Source organism: Nelumbo nucifera, chromosome 3 (assembly GCF_055504915.1).
Source record: "Nelumbo nucifera cultivar China Antique chromosome 3, China Antique-T2T, whole genome shotgun sequence".
In the NCBI taxonomy this organism is placed as follows: Eukaryota; Viridiplantae; Streptophyta; class Magnoliopsida; order Proteales; family Nelumbonaceae; genus Nelumbo; species Nelumbo nucifera.
This window is the reverse complement of record NC_142651.1, coordinates 63804377-63823488: the sequence shown is the minus strand read 5'-3', so window position 1 is coordinate 63823488 and position 19112 is coordinate 63804377. Positions and strand designations below refer to the sequence as shown.

At 40.7% G+C, this 19112-nt stretch overlaps 1 protein-coding gene across 1 annotated transcript; it reads left to right on the top strand.

The window, feature by feature from the left end:
* The first annotated feature begins 11590 nt into the window (after positions 1–11590).
* Positions 11591–15499, top strand: LOC148801270 (uncharacterized). Its single transcript, XM_088900372.1, has 2 exons — positions 11591–12196; positions 15167–15499. Exons 1-2 carry the CDS (start codon positions 11591–11593, stop codon positions 15497–15499), a joined length of 939 nt encoding a protein of 312 aa, XP_088756498.1.
* Positions 15500–19112: the final 3613 nt, after the last annotated feature.

Genomic DNA, 19112 nt, shown 5'->3' with positions numbered 1-19112 from the left:
CAGCAAGAATGTGAAGGAGGGCTGGTGAGCACGACTTCAAATTACCTTTTCTACCAAAAGGTAATATCAAAAACCTTTCTTGATCACTCCCACAGGTGGAGATCAAACTAACAGGGGTGGCAAGAGCAAGAAAGAGCAAAAGATAGGAGTAGTCAAACTGCAGATTCTTCTCTCTTTGTAATATGCGAACTGAGTATTGTGTGTATTGGAGGCTCTCCCTACTCCTCTATTTAAAGCATTTAAAGAGAGCATCTCCTAATCCTATTCGGAGTTTCCTAATCCAAATCTTGTATTTGAATCTAGACTCTCTTTAAGAGATAAGGATAATCCCTTATCTTATTTGCAAATAAAGATCAACCTTCCTAATCAAATTAGGAGTTTCCTGATCCAAATCTTTATTTGGATCTGGACTCTTTGAGTGGATAGGGATAGTACCTTATCCTATCTACTGATCTGAATCCCATAACCACCCCTAATTAATTAATCTTATTAAGCCAGTCCGAATTGGGCAGCAGGCCCATTAAGTCTGTGTGCTCACTTAACCTCCTAGCTACTGCCCACTTGGCTATCCTTGTATGGTGTTGGACCCAAACATTGATTTACACATCAGCCACATGGGTTCAGCCCAGCCTCTATTACAAGGCCTAGCCGAATTCACTGTAGGAAACAGTGAACCCCTGAGTCCATCACCATGGGCTCTTAATGGGTCCAACATTTACACTAAATGGTCATTGGGTCAAACCATCTTATAAAAACCCAAGGATTGTGGGCAGATGCAAGATTAGCCCATCAGGTATTACCTTCAATGGTCTTACACTTAACCTCTCAGCCCATAATGATCAAACATTGCCTGACAAGAGATGACCTCTCCCTCAGCTGCAAGGTACAGTGCTGCACTCTCTACTCTCATGTATCCCATGAATTAAAACCTTTTGCAAACATTTTGAAACCATAATATATATATATATATATATATATATATATATATATATATATTTATATAAATATATTTTGCAAAACAAATTTTAACGGTTGAAATCAACTACCGACAGTTTAGGTTTCCATCAGAGAGTGTGGATCATTGATCGTTCACTTTGTCCGACAAAGGGGCTGATCTTGTCACTATGATCACCCACTCATATGAATTCTTGGACTGTCCCAACATACCCAGGTTTTGACACCCTCTAAGGATCTCACTGATTGGCATATCAAAGGCAGTCCAATCCGACACCTAGTGTAGTATCATAATCGAGTCTAGGGGTCAGGTGTAACATTCCAGTTTTGCCCATCTATCTCCAAGGTCCAAGGCAATACTAGAATTCCGGTCCGGTTCAGGGTTTCAAGAAAACCCACACTGCATGTACCTCAGGTATCACCCTGGTAGCTGAGACAAGCCACCCCAACCAACTTGGCGGCACATCAGTGTCAGCCTTGGCAAGATAAATCTCCCCAAATCTATCCAACGGCTATAAAGATTCTAAGTTAACACGAGTCTCATATGTGTCCAATTTAAGGGTATTACACAGAAACACACTATGATAACATGAATCAAATATGTACTTTATTCATTTACATTAAATGTCATAATGTACATTATTCTGATTGGAGCTAAGGGCATACACTTTCTAACAGCTCCCATATGCACTTAGGTCCAATCGGGTACAAACTGGAGTCCCAAACTTTCCACGTGTTTCTAAAACACTTTCTGTGTCAGTGGCTTAGTCAATGGGTCTGCCATATTCTCTGCTGATGCTACATTTTAACATCAATCTCCCGTAGATCCAGTGTTATCACACAACAGTGGAATGGGTGATTTGCTAAATTCCAAATTCCAGAATGAACACCTTCATTCATTTGGCAGCCTCACTTACGGCAATGTGTTTGGCTTGGGTTGTGGACTGTTATTTTTACTACTCAGGATCCCTGTTTTTTGCTTTTCCAGCAAACGACACATGATCCTATCGTGAAAACATAACCAGATGTAGACTTTTTATCATCTGGATCTAACCGGAAATCACACTAGTATACCCACTGGATCTGTAGTGAATTACCACCGAATACCAGACAAAACTCTTTTGTCCTTCGAAGGTATTTTAGTATGTTTTTACAACGGTCCAATGCTCTCTTCTTACCACACTCACTGCCTGAGAAATGTCAGGACGAGTGCATAGCATGGCATACAAGATGCTCCCTATGGCAGAGGCATAGGGAACCTCTTTCATGCCCTCAATCTCTTCGGGAATCTTGGGAGACATACCTCCTTTTGCCGTGCGCTTTCTCATGCCTGATTTGCCACCTTCAACAAGCATGGCTATCGGCTTATCCTTCTTAATTAGTTCTTCAGCCCTCTACAACATATTACTGAGTTCCTGAAAGCTAACATTTAGATTATTCATGTTATAGTTCATGGTAAACTGATTGAAGGAGGGAGGCAGGGAATTAAGGATAGCATCAATTTTAGTGTCATGATCTATCCCTGACCCGAGAGCCTCCATTTCATTAATATAACCCATCATCTTTAGACAATGGTCATGAACCTGTTGGTTCTCGGTCATCTGTGCGGTCATAAACAACTTTAAGACCTTCTGACGAGTAGAACGGTTCTGCTCCTCATACATAGTCTTTAGACTATCCAATATGTCCTTGGACACTTCGATCTTATCGAATTGTCATTGTATCAGATTATCCAAAGAGGCTATAATATAACATTGGGCAAGAGAATTTTTCCCCTCCCATTCTTGATACTCTCTTCGTCTGGCCTCAGAAGCCCGGACGATCTGGAGCAGGGTTTTTAGCAATTTTGTCCAATTTCTCGGACGTTAGGACCAACATAAGGTTATAGAACCAGTCAACATAATTTGGGCTCTTAAGCTTGTTGTCATCCAACAGTTTAGCGAATTGACCGTTTGCCATTTCTAATAAAAGGCAAAGAAAATATTAGTCCTCAACCTTATTTGGTTCATGTTATCTACACAGATATGACTTTTAATCTATGTTTTACTTCCATTTATTCATCTCTGAGATTTCCCTCATATCTTAGTGACAGAGACTATGAATTATGTCTTTGGAAATTGGGAAATCACATAGGGTGCAAGGAGCCAACTGTTTCAACTGCATAACCCCACCACTTTTCTGTGAAGGATCATATCCACTCATCTTATGAGTTTCCCCTTTGGCCTTTGTCAGATAAAGTTCATTGCCATTTTAGTTTAAACATTTCTGTCTAGTGAGTGCTCACCCATCATATTCGTGAACGCCAAGGTACCGTGAGAGAGTCTTCCATTTTAGGATAAGCCCCTCCCTTATCGGTCTATGACGCCCCTATCATCTTATGAAACAATCCAATAGATCCAGCAGCAAATGGATAGCCCAAATTTATGGTGCGTTTCCTCATTACTGAATGACCCATCTTCATATTAATGATGGAAGGCCTTAAGAGAGTTCATCATATGAATCTCCCTATCACATGCACTCATATTTCAGTGGAGGGAACGAAATATTATGCCCTAGTTTAATTTAGGTCAAACCAAAGTGGCTCCCACTGACTTTCATAAAGCCAGATTTAGATGGGCCCTAAACGGCTAGGGTTCCGCACGGTTCCTCTTAGAGAGGAAGCTAGTGTGGGGCCCACCACGAAGGGAGATCATCCAATGATCTTAAGGACACCATGGCAATGATGTGCATTCAACCATGGTGTGCGCAAGAGCCACTATCAAATCAGCATGGGTCAAGTACTTATGGCCCATGAACGTTGCACATCACACATCCATACATCACATGCATGAAAAACATAATTGATCAAATCAATTAAATAAATGTAAAACCCATAATTAAATCCCATAAATTTTCATAATATTACTGATTAATATTATCTAGGTGTTAGACAGTTTTGTATGCCCTTAGCTTCAATCATTTTGATGTACTTTTGTTATTTAGTGGAAATAAATAAAGTGCATGTTTGATTCATGTTGTTTGGTTTAATTCTGTGTAAAACCCTAAAACTGGACATTTGTAGAGACTCATGTTAGTTTTAAATGTTCACAGCCGTTGGATAAGTCTGGGGAGATTTATCCTTCCAAGGCTGATACTGGTGTGCCACCAAGTGTTGGGATGGCCTGTCTCAGCCATCAGGGTAAGACCCGAGGCACATACAGCATGGGATTACTTGAATCCTTGAACCGGACCAGATTTCCAGTCTTGCCCTGGACCTTGGAGATAGATGGGCAAAACTGGAAAGTTACACCTGACCCCTAGACTCGATTATGACACTTCACTAAGTGCTGGATCAGCCTGCCTTTGATATGCCAATCAGTGAGATCCTTAGTGGGGATCAAAACCTGGGTATGTTGGGGCAGTTTGAGAATTCATCTGAGTGGGTGGTCATAGTGACAGAATCAGCCACTTTGTCGGACAAAGGGTAATGATCGGGAATGCACTCTCTCTGATGGAAACCAAACTGCCGGCAGTTGATTTCAATCGTTGGAATTTTGTTTTTGCAAAATTAATATATTTACATATATATGTACGGTTTCAAAATGTTTGCAAATGGTTTTAATTCCCGGGATCCATGTGAGAGGAGAGTGCGGCACTGTTCCTTGCAGCCGAGGGAGAGGTCCTCTCTTGTCGGGCAGTGCTTGATCATTAAGGGCTGAGAGGTTAAGTGTAAGACCATTTAGGATAATACCTGATGGGCTAATCTTGCACCTGCCCACAGTCCCTGGGTTTTTATAAGATGGCTTGGCCCAGGGACCACTTAATGTAAGTGTTGGGCCCATAGGGTTCATACGATGGACTCAAGGGGTTCATTGAGATTTTCAGTGAATTCGGCTGGGCCTTGTATTAAAGGCTGGGCCGAACCCATGTGGCTGGTGTGTAGATCAATGCTTGGGTCCCACGCCATACAAAGAAGCCCAACTGGGCAGCAGATTGGAAACTAATTAAACACTGAAGAACCAAATTCTTTAGCAAGAATGTGATGGAGGGTTGGTGAGCACGACTTCAGATTACCTTTTCTACCAAAAGGTAATATCAAGAACCTTTCTTGATCACTCCTACAGGTGGAGATCGAACTGATAAGGGCGGCAAGAGCGAGAAAGAGTAGAAGATAGGAGTAGTCAAACTGTAGATTCTTCTCCCTATGTAATCTGCGAACTAAGTATTGTGTATTTTGGAGGTTCTCCCTCCTCTATTTATAGCCCTTAAAGAGAGCATCTTCTAATCTCATTAGGAGTTTCCTAATCTAAATCTTGTATTTGGATCTAGACTCTCTTTAAGGGATAAGGATAATCCCTTACCTTATCTGCAGATAAAGATCAACCGTCCTAATAAAATTAGGAGTTTCCTGATCCAAATCTTTATTTGGATATGGACTCTCTGAGTGGATGGAGATAATCCCTTATCCTATCTGCTGATATGAATCCCAAAACCATCCCTAATTAATTAATCTTATTAAGCCTGTTCGAATTGGGTTTCAGGCCCATTAAGTCCGTGTGCTCACTTAACCTCCTAGTTGCTGCCCAGTTGGCTATCCTTGTATGGTGTAGGACCCAAACATTGATATACACATCAGCCACATGGGTTTAACCCAGCCTCTGTTACAAGGCCTGGCCGAATTCACTGTAGGAAACAGTGAACCCCTGAGTCCATCACCATGGGTTCTTAATGGGCCCAACATTTACACTAAATAGTCTTTGGGTCAAGCCATCTTATAAAAACCTAAGGACTATGGGCAGATGCAAGATTAGCCCATCAAGTATTACCCTCAATGGTCTTACACTTAACCTCTCAGCCCATAATGATTAAACACTGCCCGGCAAGAGAGGACCTCTCCCTTGGCTGCAAGGTACAGTGTTGCACTCTCTACTTTCATGGATCCCGGGAATTAAAACATTTTGCAAACATTTTGAAACCCTAATATATATATATGCATATATTTATATAAATATATTTTGCAAAACAAATTTCAACGGTTGAAATCAACTACCAACAATTTAGGTTTCCATCAGAGAGAGTGCATCCCCGATCATTCACTTTGTTCGACAAAGGGGCTGATCCTGTCACTATGATCATCCACTCATATGAATTTTTGGACTATCCCAACATACCCAAGTTTTGACCCCCTCTAAGGATCTCACTGATTGGCATATCAAAGACAGTGCAATCTGACACCTACTGTAGTATCATAATCGAGTCTAGGGGTTAGGTGTAAATTCCAGTTTTGCCCATCTATCTCCAAGGTCCAGGGCAGTACTAGAATTCTGGTCCGGTTTAGGGTTTCAAGAAAACCCACACTGCATGTACCTCAGGTCTCACCCTGGCAGCTGAGACAAGCCACCCCAACCAACTTGGCGGCACATCAGTGTCAACCTTGGCAAGATAATTCTCCCTAGATCTATCCAACGGCTGTGAAGATTCTAAACTAACACGAGTCTCATATGTGTCTAGTTTAAGGGTATTACACAGAAACACACCATGATAACATGAATCAAATATGTAATTTATTCATTTACATTAAATGTCATAATGTACATTATTTTGATTGGAGCTAAGGACATACACTGTCTAACACTTGGACACCCCAAAATAGCCACCTATAAATTTTTGGCCCACAATACCCTTGTTTACCCCTTCATCACACCAATATTCCTTTTTGAAGTCCTAGATTAACCTAATCATTTACCCTCGAGATCTACTTAATCCAGGCCCAGTTGGACAAATCTGACCCCAACATGCCTAAAAATCCCACCCTACAAAATTTCAGCTAAAAATACCCTCATTTGCCCCTCTGTATGAAAAGTTTCTATTTCAACCAATCTTATTAAGCCACACATGCAAAATCACTAGGAATGCCTCGATTCATCTAAACCCTCCTTTTTTGACCTAAAATACTCACCATTAAACCAGAATCTCGATTTAACCCCTTGGACTTGGTTGGACCAAAATTCCCTTCAGAAACCCAAAACTACTAAACTTCCCTTATCCCTCTTATAAAACCCAATACAAATTTTTTATTTAACTTAATCCAAAAACTTCCCTATTCAATATCTTCAACTAGAGACGAGAATACAATGGTGGCAACTAGAACTATTTTTCCTTCGATTCCCTCTAGTTTCTCTCTATTCATTCATCATCTCTATCATTCTTTCTATCCCTCTTCCCTTCCATTATTCTTTCCTCTCTCGCTTAGCCATTGTTTATCATCTTCCTGATGAGAATAGAGAACCTACAATAATGATTCTTTCATAGCATTCTCACCTATCTCTTGCAAGCATCTCATCGAACCGATGGTAATAGCCATTCACTCGAGGTATTTCTCCTCTTGGTTCCAAGTGAAGATCACACTTAGAAGCTCGACTCCTTCCACCAATCTCCTGATTATATCCCCTATCGCCATTGTTGTTCGAAGATTAATGATCTAAGAAGAAAAATCCGCCAGATCCTTTGTCGCATCATTTAAGTATGTGTTTGGTAGAGCTTCCATTTATTAACTAAACGTTTGTATTTGATTTGTCTTCAAAACCGAGAAAAGTAACAATGTGAACTGTTTATGACAAGTAGGCGCCACTAAGTGTCATTAGGTGCCACATCATCAGAGCAGTGAATAAACACCTAACTGTTGAGGGAAGTGTTAAAATGAAGCTTCCCCCAACAGTAGACATGCACATAAATCAATGCCAACTTTTGTGAGTATCTATGCATACATATCACCATGATGAGCTAAATGCTGATTTGGCGATGACATGGTGGTGTTTTGATAAACACTTATCATGAAATGCCCATGGGACAAAACACACGCTAAATCAAGCTAAATCCGATTCGGGTAAGTTATACTTTCTCCTAGTTTCTTTTCTTTGTTTTCTATTTTCTTATTTTTTATCCTTATTCTCTGATAGAATACCATTCACCCGTTGGCCATGGGAGACGACAATGAAGCTGTGTAGAGCCATTCTCTGTAATTTTTTGGTTGATGACAGATATAATGGGGTTGCCTTGTTTCGTTTCTTTCCTTTTTTTAAGAAGAGAATGCTTATTAAATGGTTTAGAGAGAAGAGTGTCATCCTTTGTTTTTTTCCATGCATTATCATTGATTTCTTCTAATATCAAATGTAGTGTTTCAATCCTCTCGTTTTTTTGTTTAATTGTTTCCTTATTTGTTATTAGTTGTGTTTATCATGATTGATCTGAGAGCAAAGCTTTTTGTGTTTCGTTGGCTTTTGATTTGTTTAAACTTGTTTTATTGTTGCTATTTCAACTATGTCGAATAAGATTGTTTGAATTGAATTTGTCTGGACTATGGTAGGAGACGCTAGGTTTGCTTAATTATGTGGTAGCGGTGAACTAGAAATAGAGAATTCTTGATTGATCGGAATCTACCCCTATCGATTGAATAAGAACAGGAAAATAATGTGAAAAAATAGTGCATGTTATATAAAAAAAACAAAAGAATAGGCAGAAAAGAGAACATGGAAGAGTTAATGGAACAAAGAAAGTGTAACCATATGGGGGAGGAGATGATAAATCATAGGGGTGAGAAATATTCTTAGGTTAGAATGAAGAGGGGTGTCGTTTGCAGAAAAATAAAACAGGTTTGAAACAAAGAGGAAAAAGTATCAGTGATAAAAGAGATAATAACAAAATGTATAACAATAATAATAATAATAATAATTAATTATTATTATTATTATTATTATTATTATTATTGAAAATCTATAATAACATGTGTGATCAACGGATCTAGGTATTTTAGCTTAATAGATAGGATATATTCATAGGGGAGAATAATCAGTAGAAATAGTACTAAAAAATGAAATAAAAAATAATAATAAGTAAAAAGAAACATAAAAACAAAAAGATTCAAGAAACTAGAAAATAAAATGTAAAATATAATATATAATTCCATAAATGAATAAACAAATAGTGTTCAATAAGAAAATAACAAAAAAATAAATAACTACTAAAACAACAAAAAAAATAACAAAAGTATAAAGTATAAACAAAAGATAAAAAAATAATTGCAAATAAAAAAAGCAAAGAGAATAACAGAAAAGAAAAACACAAAAATAAAGACAAAAAAATAAAAATAATAAAATAATAAAAATACATATAAAAATTAATAGGGTGGATTATCTTTTGTTGACTTGTCCTCAACCTATTGTTTTCTCTATCATTGTTATGCTTCTGATTGATTCGTGGTGTATTTGTGATTATGCCTATTTGGGATGTTTTGTGGTCCCCACCTATTGGACATAGGAGAAGGGTGCCTAACCCCTTCCCTCTTCCATCCGAGTCTTACCTAGACTAGTGTAACAAATGCCTTGCGTCTTGGAGTCACTATTAATTTAAAACAAGTTTTGACGCAATACCTGGAGGTCCCATCACTTTCATTTCATTTAACTAATGGATGGTGACTCCAAATCAGCCCAGGTGAGGAGTTTACCAACAATCACATCAGCAAAATAAGGTCTATATAGGAACGACTTGCTGATGGAGCGCCAACTCGTAACCACCCAAACCAACCAGCGCCAGCTCCGTCTTAGAAGGGAGTTCCTATGCTAGAGGACTCTACCCGGCGTCGGATGATGGACATCGAACGACAGACGTCGAAGACATGCTGAAGACTTGCTGAGTCACCTAGTTATATTACAAGTTCACTACTAAGTTACCTAGTTACATTATAAGTTTACCATTGTGTTTGACACGCTATATATACTCGTCTGTTTTAAGCTTTAATAACAACAAGAATTTCTTTCTCAATTCTCTTTACTGTTGAGGCTCTATGCCAATCTCTTTTACGTGAGTCTTATCGAGTCTGAAGCTGACTCGATCATCCGGGTACTCGTAGAGCTATCTCTACCGAGCGTCTCACGCTGCGTCAGGTGGTATTAGAGCGGTAGTTCGCCCTGTCAGATGGCCAACCAAGACGGTAGTAGTTGCAACCAACCCCGTGACAGAGATCAGAGGTTATAAGCTGTTTGGAGAGCAATCGAAGAGCAACGAACAGCCACTCGTAACATTGAGCAACAGTTGGCAGAGATTGCTGGACAACTACAGACTTTGTTGCGGGAGGATGTTCCAAGGAATAGGGATAATGCATTGCATCAAGCCGGAGGAGATGACCACGGTAGGCCAATCATTGATCCTATGCCTCAATTACCCAAAAGCCCTATTATTGATGATGATAGCAACGATGAGCTAGAGTTCGGCGTTGCTCCAGTTATTCCCGGTGATGGCAGGACTTGAAGGAATTGGCGAAATCATGGCAATTTTAATCGCCGTCAGAATGATGATGAGTTTAAACTAAAGGTGGATATCCCTACTTTTAGTCAAGATCTGGATATAGAGGGTTTTCTGGATTGGATCATCGAGGTCGACCGTTTCTTTGAGTACATGGAGATCCCGGAAGAGAGAAGGGTGAAAGTAGTAGCTTTTCAACTAAATGGAGGAGCATCTGTCTGGTGGGAATGAATGAGGGAGACTCGGATCAGAGAAGGAAGAGGTCCAGTTCGAACATGGAGACGTATGAAACAGTTAATAAGAGGAAAATTTTTGCCTCATGATTATGAGCAATATATGTTTGAATCGTATCAAAGATGTGCGCAGGGAACGAGGAGCGTGAACGAGTACTCCTTAGAATTTTTGAGATTGGCTGAGAGGAACCAATTGTCAGAAAGTGACAAGCAACCCATTATTTGAGTGGTTTGAAGCCTGCTATTCGAGACAAGATTAGAGTCCAGATGGTTCTGAGTGTGTAGGAAGCAAGGAACTTAGCTTTGAAGGCTGAGTTGATGTTTCAAGAGAAGACTTGAGCTGATAATTATCGATGGTATAGTGGGAACGACAATAGGCCAGCAGCAGTTGATAAGGGCAAGCCAACTCAAGGGGTACAACCCTCCCACCCACCTAATGTAGCTAACGCCAATAAGGCCGCAACGGGAGGAAATACTCGAGGTAACACTTCACCCTCCTAAAACCATTAATCCCTATGCAAAACTTGCTCCATTTAAGTGTTTTAAGTGCAATGAAGTTGGGCATAGGTCTAGTGACTGTCCCGGGAGAAAGGCAGTTAAAATAGTAGAAAGGGATGAGGAAGAAGTTTGCGACGATGAAGTATATTGTGGTCCCGATGGAGAGGACGAAGGAGGTACTTATGAGCATGAAGAGTACACGTGTGTTGTGAGGAAGCTCATGATATCTCAGAAAAAGTAAAGATGACACACAATGACACTAGTTGTTTCGCACTAGGTGTATGGTACAAGGTCAGTTATTTGAATTAATTATTGATAGTGGCAGTTAGGAGAATATTATTGGCAGAGATGTGGTGAGGAAGCTGCAACTAATTTCTGAAAAACACCCGAGCCCTTACACGATTGGTTGGATCAGAGAAGTTGGCGGTGTCCGTGTGGAGGAACACTGCAAGGTTCCATTCTCTATTGGTAAGTACACTGATGAGGTTTATTGTGATATTGTAGACATGGATGCTTGCCATATTTTGCTTGGTAGGCCTTGGTAGTTTGATGTAGATGCTAAACACTTGGGGAGGAAGAACACATACCAGCTCGAGAAAGAGGGTGTGCGCTATACATTGCTACCTATGGTGGAAAGGAACCAAACCAAGGCTTTAAAGGTGGAGGAGAGGAATTTTCTTACCATAACACATCGCCACTCTGAGTTCGTAAGGGAGTGTAAAGATACCCGCGAGGTCCACTTATTGGTTATAAAAGGAGAAAATGTGAGTGAACCACTAGGGGAGAACAAAATTCCAGTGGAAGTGCAGGGATTGCTCGACGAGTTTCATGATGTAGTTCCTAACGATTTAACTAATGAGCTTCCGCCCATGCGAGACATTCAGCACCACATTGATTTTGTTCCTGGTGCTATCCTACCTAATCTGCCACACTACAGAGTGAGTCCTAAAGCGAATGAGATCTTACGGGAGAAGGTAGAAGAGTTGTTGAAAAAGGGACACATCCAATTTAGCATGGGCCCTTGTGCGGTGTCGGCATTATTGACACCGAAGAAAGATGGAAGTTGGAGGATGTGTGTCAACAGCAGAGCAATCAACAAAATCACTATTGGCTACAAGTTTCCCATTCCCGGGCTGGATGATTTGCTTGATCAACTTGATGGGGCTGTGGTCTTTTCCAAGATCGATCTCAGGAGTGGTTATCATCAGATCAGAATCCGTCCCGGAGACAATGTTAGACAGTTTTTGTATGCCCTTAGCTTCAATCAGAATGATGTACATTATGAGTTTATTGTAAATGAACAAAGTACATATTTGATTCATGTTCCTTTGGTGTGTTTCTGTGTAATCCCCTTAAACTGGACACATAATGAGAATCGTGTTAGTTTAGAATCTTCATAGCCAGTGGGTCGGTCTGGGGAGACCTATCCTGATAAGGCTGACATTGATGTGCCACCAAGTTGGTTGGGGTGGCCTGTCTCAGCCGCCAGGGTGAGACCCTAGGCACATGCAGTGTAGGATTAATTGAATCTTTGAACTGAACCAGATTTCCAGTATTGCCCTGGACCTTAGAGATTAATGGGCAAAAACTGGAAAGTTACACCCGACCCCTAGACTCGATTATGATACTACACTAGGTGTCGGATTGGGCTGTCTTTGATGTACCAATCAGTGAGATCCTTAGCGGGGGTCAAAACCTGGGTATGTTGGGATAGTCTGAGAATTCATCTGAGTGGGTGATCATAGTTACAGGATCAGCCCCTTTGTCAGACAAAGGTAATGATCGGGGATGCACTCTCACTGATGGAAACCAAGACTGCCGGCAGCCGATTTCAATCGTTGAGATTTGTTTTGAAAAATATATTTTATATGAGATATAAAAGTATATATATATTACTATTTCCAAAATGTTTGCAAGAAGGTTTTAATTCCCGGGATCCATATAAGCAGAGAGTGCAACACTGCTCCTTGTAGCTGAGGGAGAGGTCCTCTCTTGTCGGGCAATGTTTGATCATTATGGGCTGAGAGGTTGAGTGTAAGACCATTGAGGATAATACCTGATGGGCTAATCTTGCATCTATCCACAGTCCTTGGGTGTTACATGGTGGCTTGGCCCAATGACCACTTAGGGTAAGTGTTGGGCCCATAAAGCCCATGTGATGGGTTTCAGGGGGTGCACTGTCCATTACAGTGTATTCGGCCAGGCCTTATAACAAAGGCTGGGCTGAACCCATGTGGCTGATGTATAGATCAATGCTTGGGTCCCACACCATACAAGGAAGCCCAACTGGGCAGCAGTTAGGAAGGCTAAGTAAGAACATAACCTTAATGGGCCTAAAGCCCATTTCGAACTGGGATAATTTAAGTAGTTAAATATGGGGCGAATTCTGGGAATGGATTAGCAGATAGGATAGGGTCTTAACCCTATCCACTCAGAGAATCCAGATCTGAATGTGGTTCAGATCTGGAAACCTCGTAATGAGATTAGGAGAAGGCTGATCTAATCTGCAGATAAGATAAGGGTTTATCCTTATCACCTAAAGGGATGCCTGATCCAAACATGATTTGGATCAGCAACTCCTAATGGGATTAGGAGCTTATCCTTTAAGGTTACACAAGAAGGATGGGGCGGCAGCCTTTAGACATCACAAGAACATCAGATCACTGCAAGTCTTTAGAGCTGGAATCACAGAAGAGAGAATTCAGCATATTTGTGAAAAATCTCTCTTGCCGCCTCCTTCCTGCCGCCGCCTCACCTACCAATTCAACCTCCTTTTCAGTGGGAGAAATCAAGATTCGATCTTGATATCAGTTCCTTGTGAAGGAACTGAAAGGAAGCTTTGCTCACGTGCCATCCTACTACTTCTTGCGAAGGATTAGGTTCTTGGAGAGAACACTACTAATTCTGCTCCCCCCTACACTGCGCCATCTTCAGTGGGAACAGTCTTTGGATCCTTTCTTGGGTGTGAACACCTTCGTTGGGAGATATTATTTCTCCGTATCAAGTATAATCCTCTCCTACTACTTTTGTTCAGATTTGGTTAAGTTTATGGTTCAAGATTGATCATTGAAAATATGATTTTCTAAATAGGGCAATTCCTAGTTGAAGGGAGAGAATTTTTTTTTGAAATTCGCCCACCTAATTCCGCAAGATTTGGGCGTCCATACGATGGATCTCTCATCCCTTCAGACGAATGGAAGACCGCTTTCAAGACAATAGATGGATTGTTTGAATGGTTAGTCATGCCTTTTGAACTAACTAACGCACCAAGCACCTTCATGAGACTAATGAATCAGGTACTACGTCCTTTCATTGGTAAGTTTGTTGTGGTACATTTTGATGATATTTTGATTTATAGTAAATCTGTTGATGAGCACATAGGACATATCCGAGGGGTATCAAGCATTTTCATGAGACTAATGAATCAGGTACTACGTCTTTTCATTGGTAAGTTTGTTATGGTACATTTTGATGATATTTTGATTTATAGTAAATCTGTTGATAAGCACATAGGACATATTCGAGGGGTATTGAGTGCGTTAAGAGAAAATAAACTATATGCTAATTTTAAAAAATGTACTTTTATGAGCGATAGTTTATTGTTATTGGGTTTTGTTGTAAGTAAGGATGGAATTAAAGTGGATGAGGGAAAAGTGCGAGCCATTAGGGAGTGGCCAACCCCAACGAATGTCACCAACGTAAGGCATTTTCATGGGTTAGCAACTTTCTATAGGCGGTTTATCAAATACTTTAGTAGTATTGTAGCTCCTATCACTGAGTGTTTGAAGAAAGGTAAGTTCTAATGGGGAGAGGAATAGGAGCAAAGTTTTGCTCTAATAAAAGAGAAGTTATGTACCGCTCCTGTCTTAGCTTTGCCAAGCTTTGACAAATTATTTGAGGTTGAGTGTGATGCTAGTGGAGTGGGCATTGGGGTTGTGTTATCACAAGAGAAGAGGCCAGTTGTTTTCTTTAATGAGAAGCTATGTGAAGCCAGGAAGAAGTGGTCTACTTATGATAAAGAGTTTTATGCTATTGTGAGGGCATTGAAGACATGAAAACATTATCTAATTGCTAAAGAGTTTGTCCTGTACACCGACCATCAAGCTCTTAAATATTTAAGTAAGCAAAAACAGTTGAGGAGTGATCTGCATGCTAGGTGGTCTGCTTTTGTTGATAAATTCCCATACAAAATTGTGTATAAGGTCGGACAACAAAATACCGTGGCAGATGCTTTGAGCAGACGTGTGGCCTTGATTAAGACTCTTAGTATCGAAATCGTGGGATTTGAATGTTTGAAAGATCTGTACGCTCAGGATGAAGACTTCAAGCAAGTTTGGGAGAAGTGTATGAACAGGCAGCCAACGGGTGATTTCTACGTACATGATGGATTTCTTATGAAGGCAGACCAATTATGTATTCCTTGCATATCCCTTCGCGAGAAAGTCATTAGGGATTTGCATGGTGGTGGCTTAGTAGGATTGGGAGGGACAAGACGATGGAGGCTATCAAGGGGCGTTACTACTGGCCTAAATTGAGAAGAGATGTGGCTACTATCGTGAGTAGGTGTTATATATGTCAGACAGCTAAGGGACAGGCCCAGAATACTGGTCTTTACTTGCCTTTACCAGTTCCTACTACTATTTAGGAAGACTTGTCTATGGATTTCGTGTTAGGTTTGTCGAAGACTCCACAAAACATGGACTCCGTGTTTGTAGTTGTTGACCGGTTTTCCAAGATGGCACACTTCCTCCCATGTAAGAAGACCGCAGATGCAACAGCCACAACCAGACTATTCTTCAGGGAGATTGTTCATTTACATGGGGTGCCTAAGACCATTACGCCGGACCGAGACACGAGGTTCCTAAGTCACTTCTGGATGACCTTGTGGAGGCTATTTGACATCATTAAATTTCAGCAGTACAGCTCATCCGCAGATTGATTGGCAAACAGAAGTGGTGAATCGAACTCTGGGCAACCTGATCCGCAGTATTTGTAGAGAGAGGCCGAAGCAGTGGAACTTTGCCATAGCTCAAGTAGAATTTGCCTACAACAATGCAGTTCATAGCTTTACAGGTAGATCCCCATTCTCTATTGTTTATATGAAAGTACCTAACCATGCTTTGGATTTGGTGAAGCTACCCAGGATACTAGGTCTTAGTACTACAGTAGAACAGTTGGCAGGTCAGATTCAGTCAGTACAGTAGAAACTTCAAAGGGCTAATGAGAAGTACAAACTTGTAGCGGACAGGCATAGAAGGTATCAGGTGTTTGAAGTCGACAATGAAGTCATGGTATTCTTAAGGAAGGAGCGCATACCCATTGGAAGGCATAGCAAGATAAAACCTAGGAAGTAAGATCAATGACAATTCTTATGTAGTGGACTTGCCAGATCACATGGGTATTTCCAAAACGTTTAATGTTGCTGATCTACATCATTACTTGCCTGAGGCGACACTTGCATATCCCAATCATGACTCGAGGTCGAGTTCTTTCCAAGTGGGGGTGAATGATGGAGCGCCAACTTGTAACCATTCGAACCAACCGGCGCCAACTCCGTCTTAGAAGGGAGTTCCTATCCTAGAGGAATCTACCCGGTGTCGGATGATGGACATCGAACGGCGGACGTTGAAGACATGCTGAAGACTTGCTGAGTCACCTAGTTATATTACAAGTTCGCTACTGAGTTACCTAGTTACATTATAAGTTTACCATTGTGTTTGACATGCTATATATACTCGTCTGTTTCAAGCTTTAATAACAACAAGAATTTCTTTCTCAATTCTCTTTACTGTTGAGGCTCTACGCCAATCTCTTTTATGTGAGTCTTATTGAGTCCAAAGATGGCTCGACCGTCCGGGTACTCATAGAGCTATCTCTATCGAGCACCTCACGCTGCATCAGTTGCTAATCTGTCAAAGATTGAGGATGTCTTATTAGATAAGACGAAACATGGCTTAGGATACGGCTTAGACCAGAAGGATAGACGACTCAAATGCTCTTATTGATATGGGTTTTTGATGCTTTAGTTAACATATAGGGCATTTATCAAATTCTCATCTTTTGTTCCTTTTTTTTTTTTTTGCTCCCCTTAGCTACAAGGATTGAGAAATATGATGCCATAGTCATACATCTTTCTTGATCATGAAGGACTTTATTTTGGGATGAGCTATAAATGGGGTGGGGTTAAAGTGAAATCAAATAACATATGTCATTTAGGGAATGCCCTAGTAGTTTCATTGCCCAGTTTTTCTTTGCTTCTCTTATAGACACCAAAACTGTTGCAGAATGGGTGGGCGAATTTCAAAAATTTCCTACCTTCCTTCCAATTAGGAATCGTATTCCCTGATTTTAGAATCAAAATTCAAGGATTCTACTTGAACCAAACTAGACCAGATTTGAACCAAAAGAGAATGGAGTGATTATACCTGATCCAGAGAAGTAATATCTCCCAAAGTTGGTGTTCATGCCCAAAGAAGACACCAAGATCAGCTCCGACTAAAGATGACACAGTGATGATGGAGTCAAACCAGCAGTGTTCGTCCCACGAACCAGGTTCTTCTGAAGAACTCGATGGAAGACTGTGAGCACCACACGTACAATCAATAACCTTTCTTGATTTTCTCAAACTGAGAACTCGAACTGGCAGAAAAGGTGGCGACTGCTATTGGAGGAGAATGCTAGAGAAGAACATGGCGAACTACTACTTTTCTCTCTAGGGTTTCTAAGATCCTATCTCAAGAATGCAGAGTGTTTTCTTTTTTGAAAAACTCCTAGGGTCCGAATTCAAGTATGTCGAAATTAGGGTTTTTCTTCCTCTTTCTTAATGATTAAGAAAACCTTCTAATCATATCAGGAGTTGCCCTTATCCAAATCTGTATTTGGATTAGGACTCTTCTTAATCTTATTTACAGATTAGATTAGCTTTAGGGCACATCCTAATCTCAGATCCGCCCCCTTAATTGACTGATCAAATCAGCCCAGATCGAAATGGCTTTAGGCCCATTAAGTAATAAGTGCTCAATAGTCTTTCAAACTGCTGCCCAGTTGGGCTTCTTTGTATGGCGTGGGACCCAAGCATTGATCTACACACCAGCCACATGGGTTCGGCCCAACCTCTGTTACAAGGCCTAGCCGAATTCACTGGGAAGCCCAGTGAACCCCTTGAGCCCATTACATAGACCCTATGGACCCAACACTTACACTAAGTGGTCCCTGGGCCAAGCCATCTTATAAAAACCCAGAGACTGTGGGCAGATGCAAGATTAGCCCATCAGGTATTATCCTAAATGGCTTTACACTTAACCTCTCAGCCCATAATGATCAAGCACTATCCGACAAGAGATGGCCTCTCCCTCGACTGCAAGGAACAGTGTTGCACTCTCTACTTACATGGATCCCGGGAATTAAAACCATTTGCAAACATTTTGAAACCGTATATATCTATATATCTTATATATAAATTTTGCAAAATAAAATTCCAACGATTGAAATCAACTGTCGGCAATTTGGTTTCCATCAGAGAAAGTGCATCTCCGATCATTACCTTTGTCCGACAAAGGGGCTGATCCCGTCACTATGATCACCCACTCAGATGAATTCTCAGACTGTCCCAACATACCCAGGTTTTGACCCCCACTAAGGATTTCACTGATTGGCATATGAAAGACAGCCCGATCCAACACCTAGTGCGGTACCATAATCGGGTCTAGGGGTCAGGTGTAACTTTCCAATTTTGCCCATCAATCTCTAAGGTCCAGGGCAATACTGAAAATCTGGTTCGGTTCAAGGGTTCAAGTAATCCTACACTACGTGTGCCTTGGGTCTCACCCTGATGGCTGAGACAAGCCACCCCAACAGTTGGCAACACACCAGTGTCAGCCTTGGCAGGATAAATCTCCCCAGACTTATCCAACGACTGTGAACATTTAAAACTAACACAAGTCTCATTAAGTGTCCAGTTTTAGGGTCTTACGCAGAAGCATACCACACAACATGAATCAAACATGTACTTTATTTATTTACATTAAATATCAAAAGTACATCAAAATTGATTGAAGCTAAGGGCATAGAAAAATTGTCCAACAGTTTTCTCCTCTTGACTTCATTTCTTCTTCTTCTTTTCTTTTTTTTCGGTGTAAGGGCATTTGA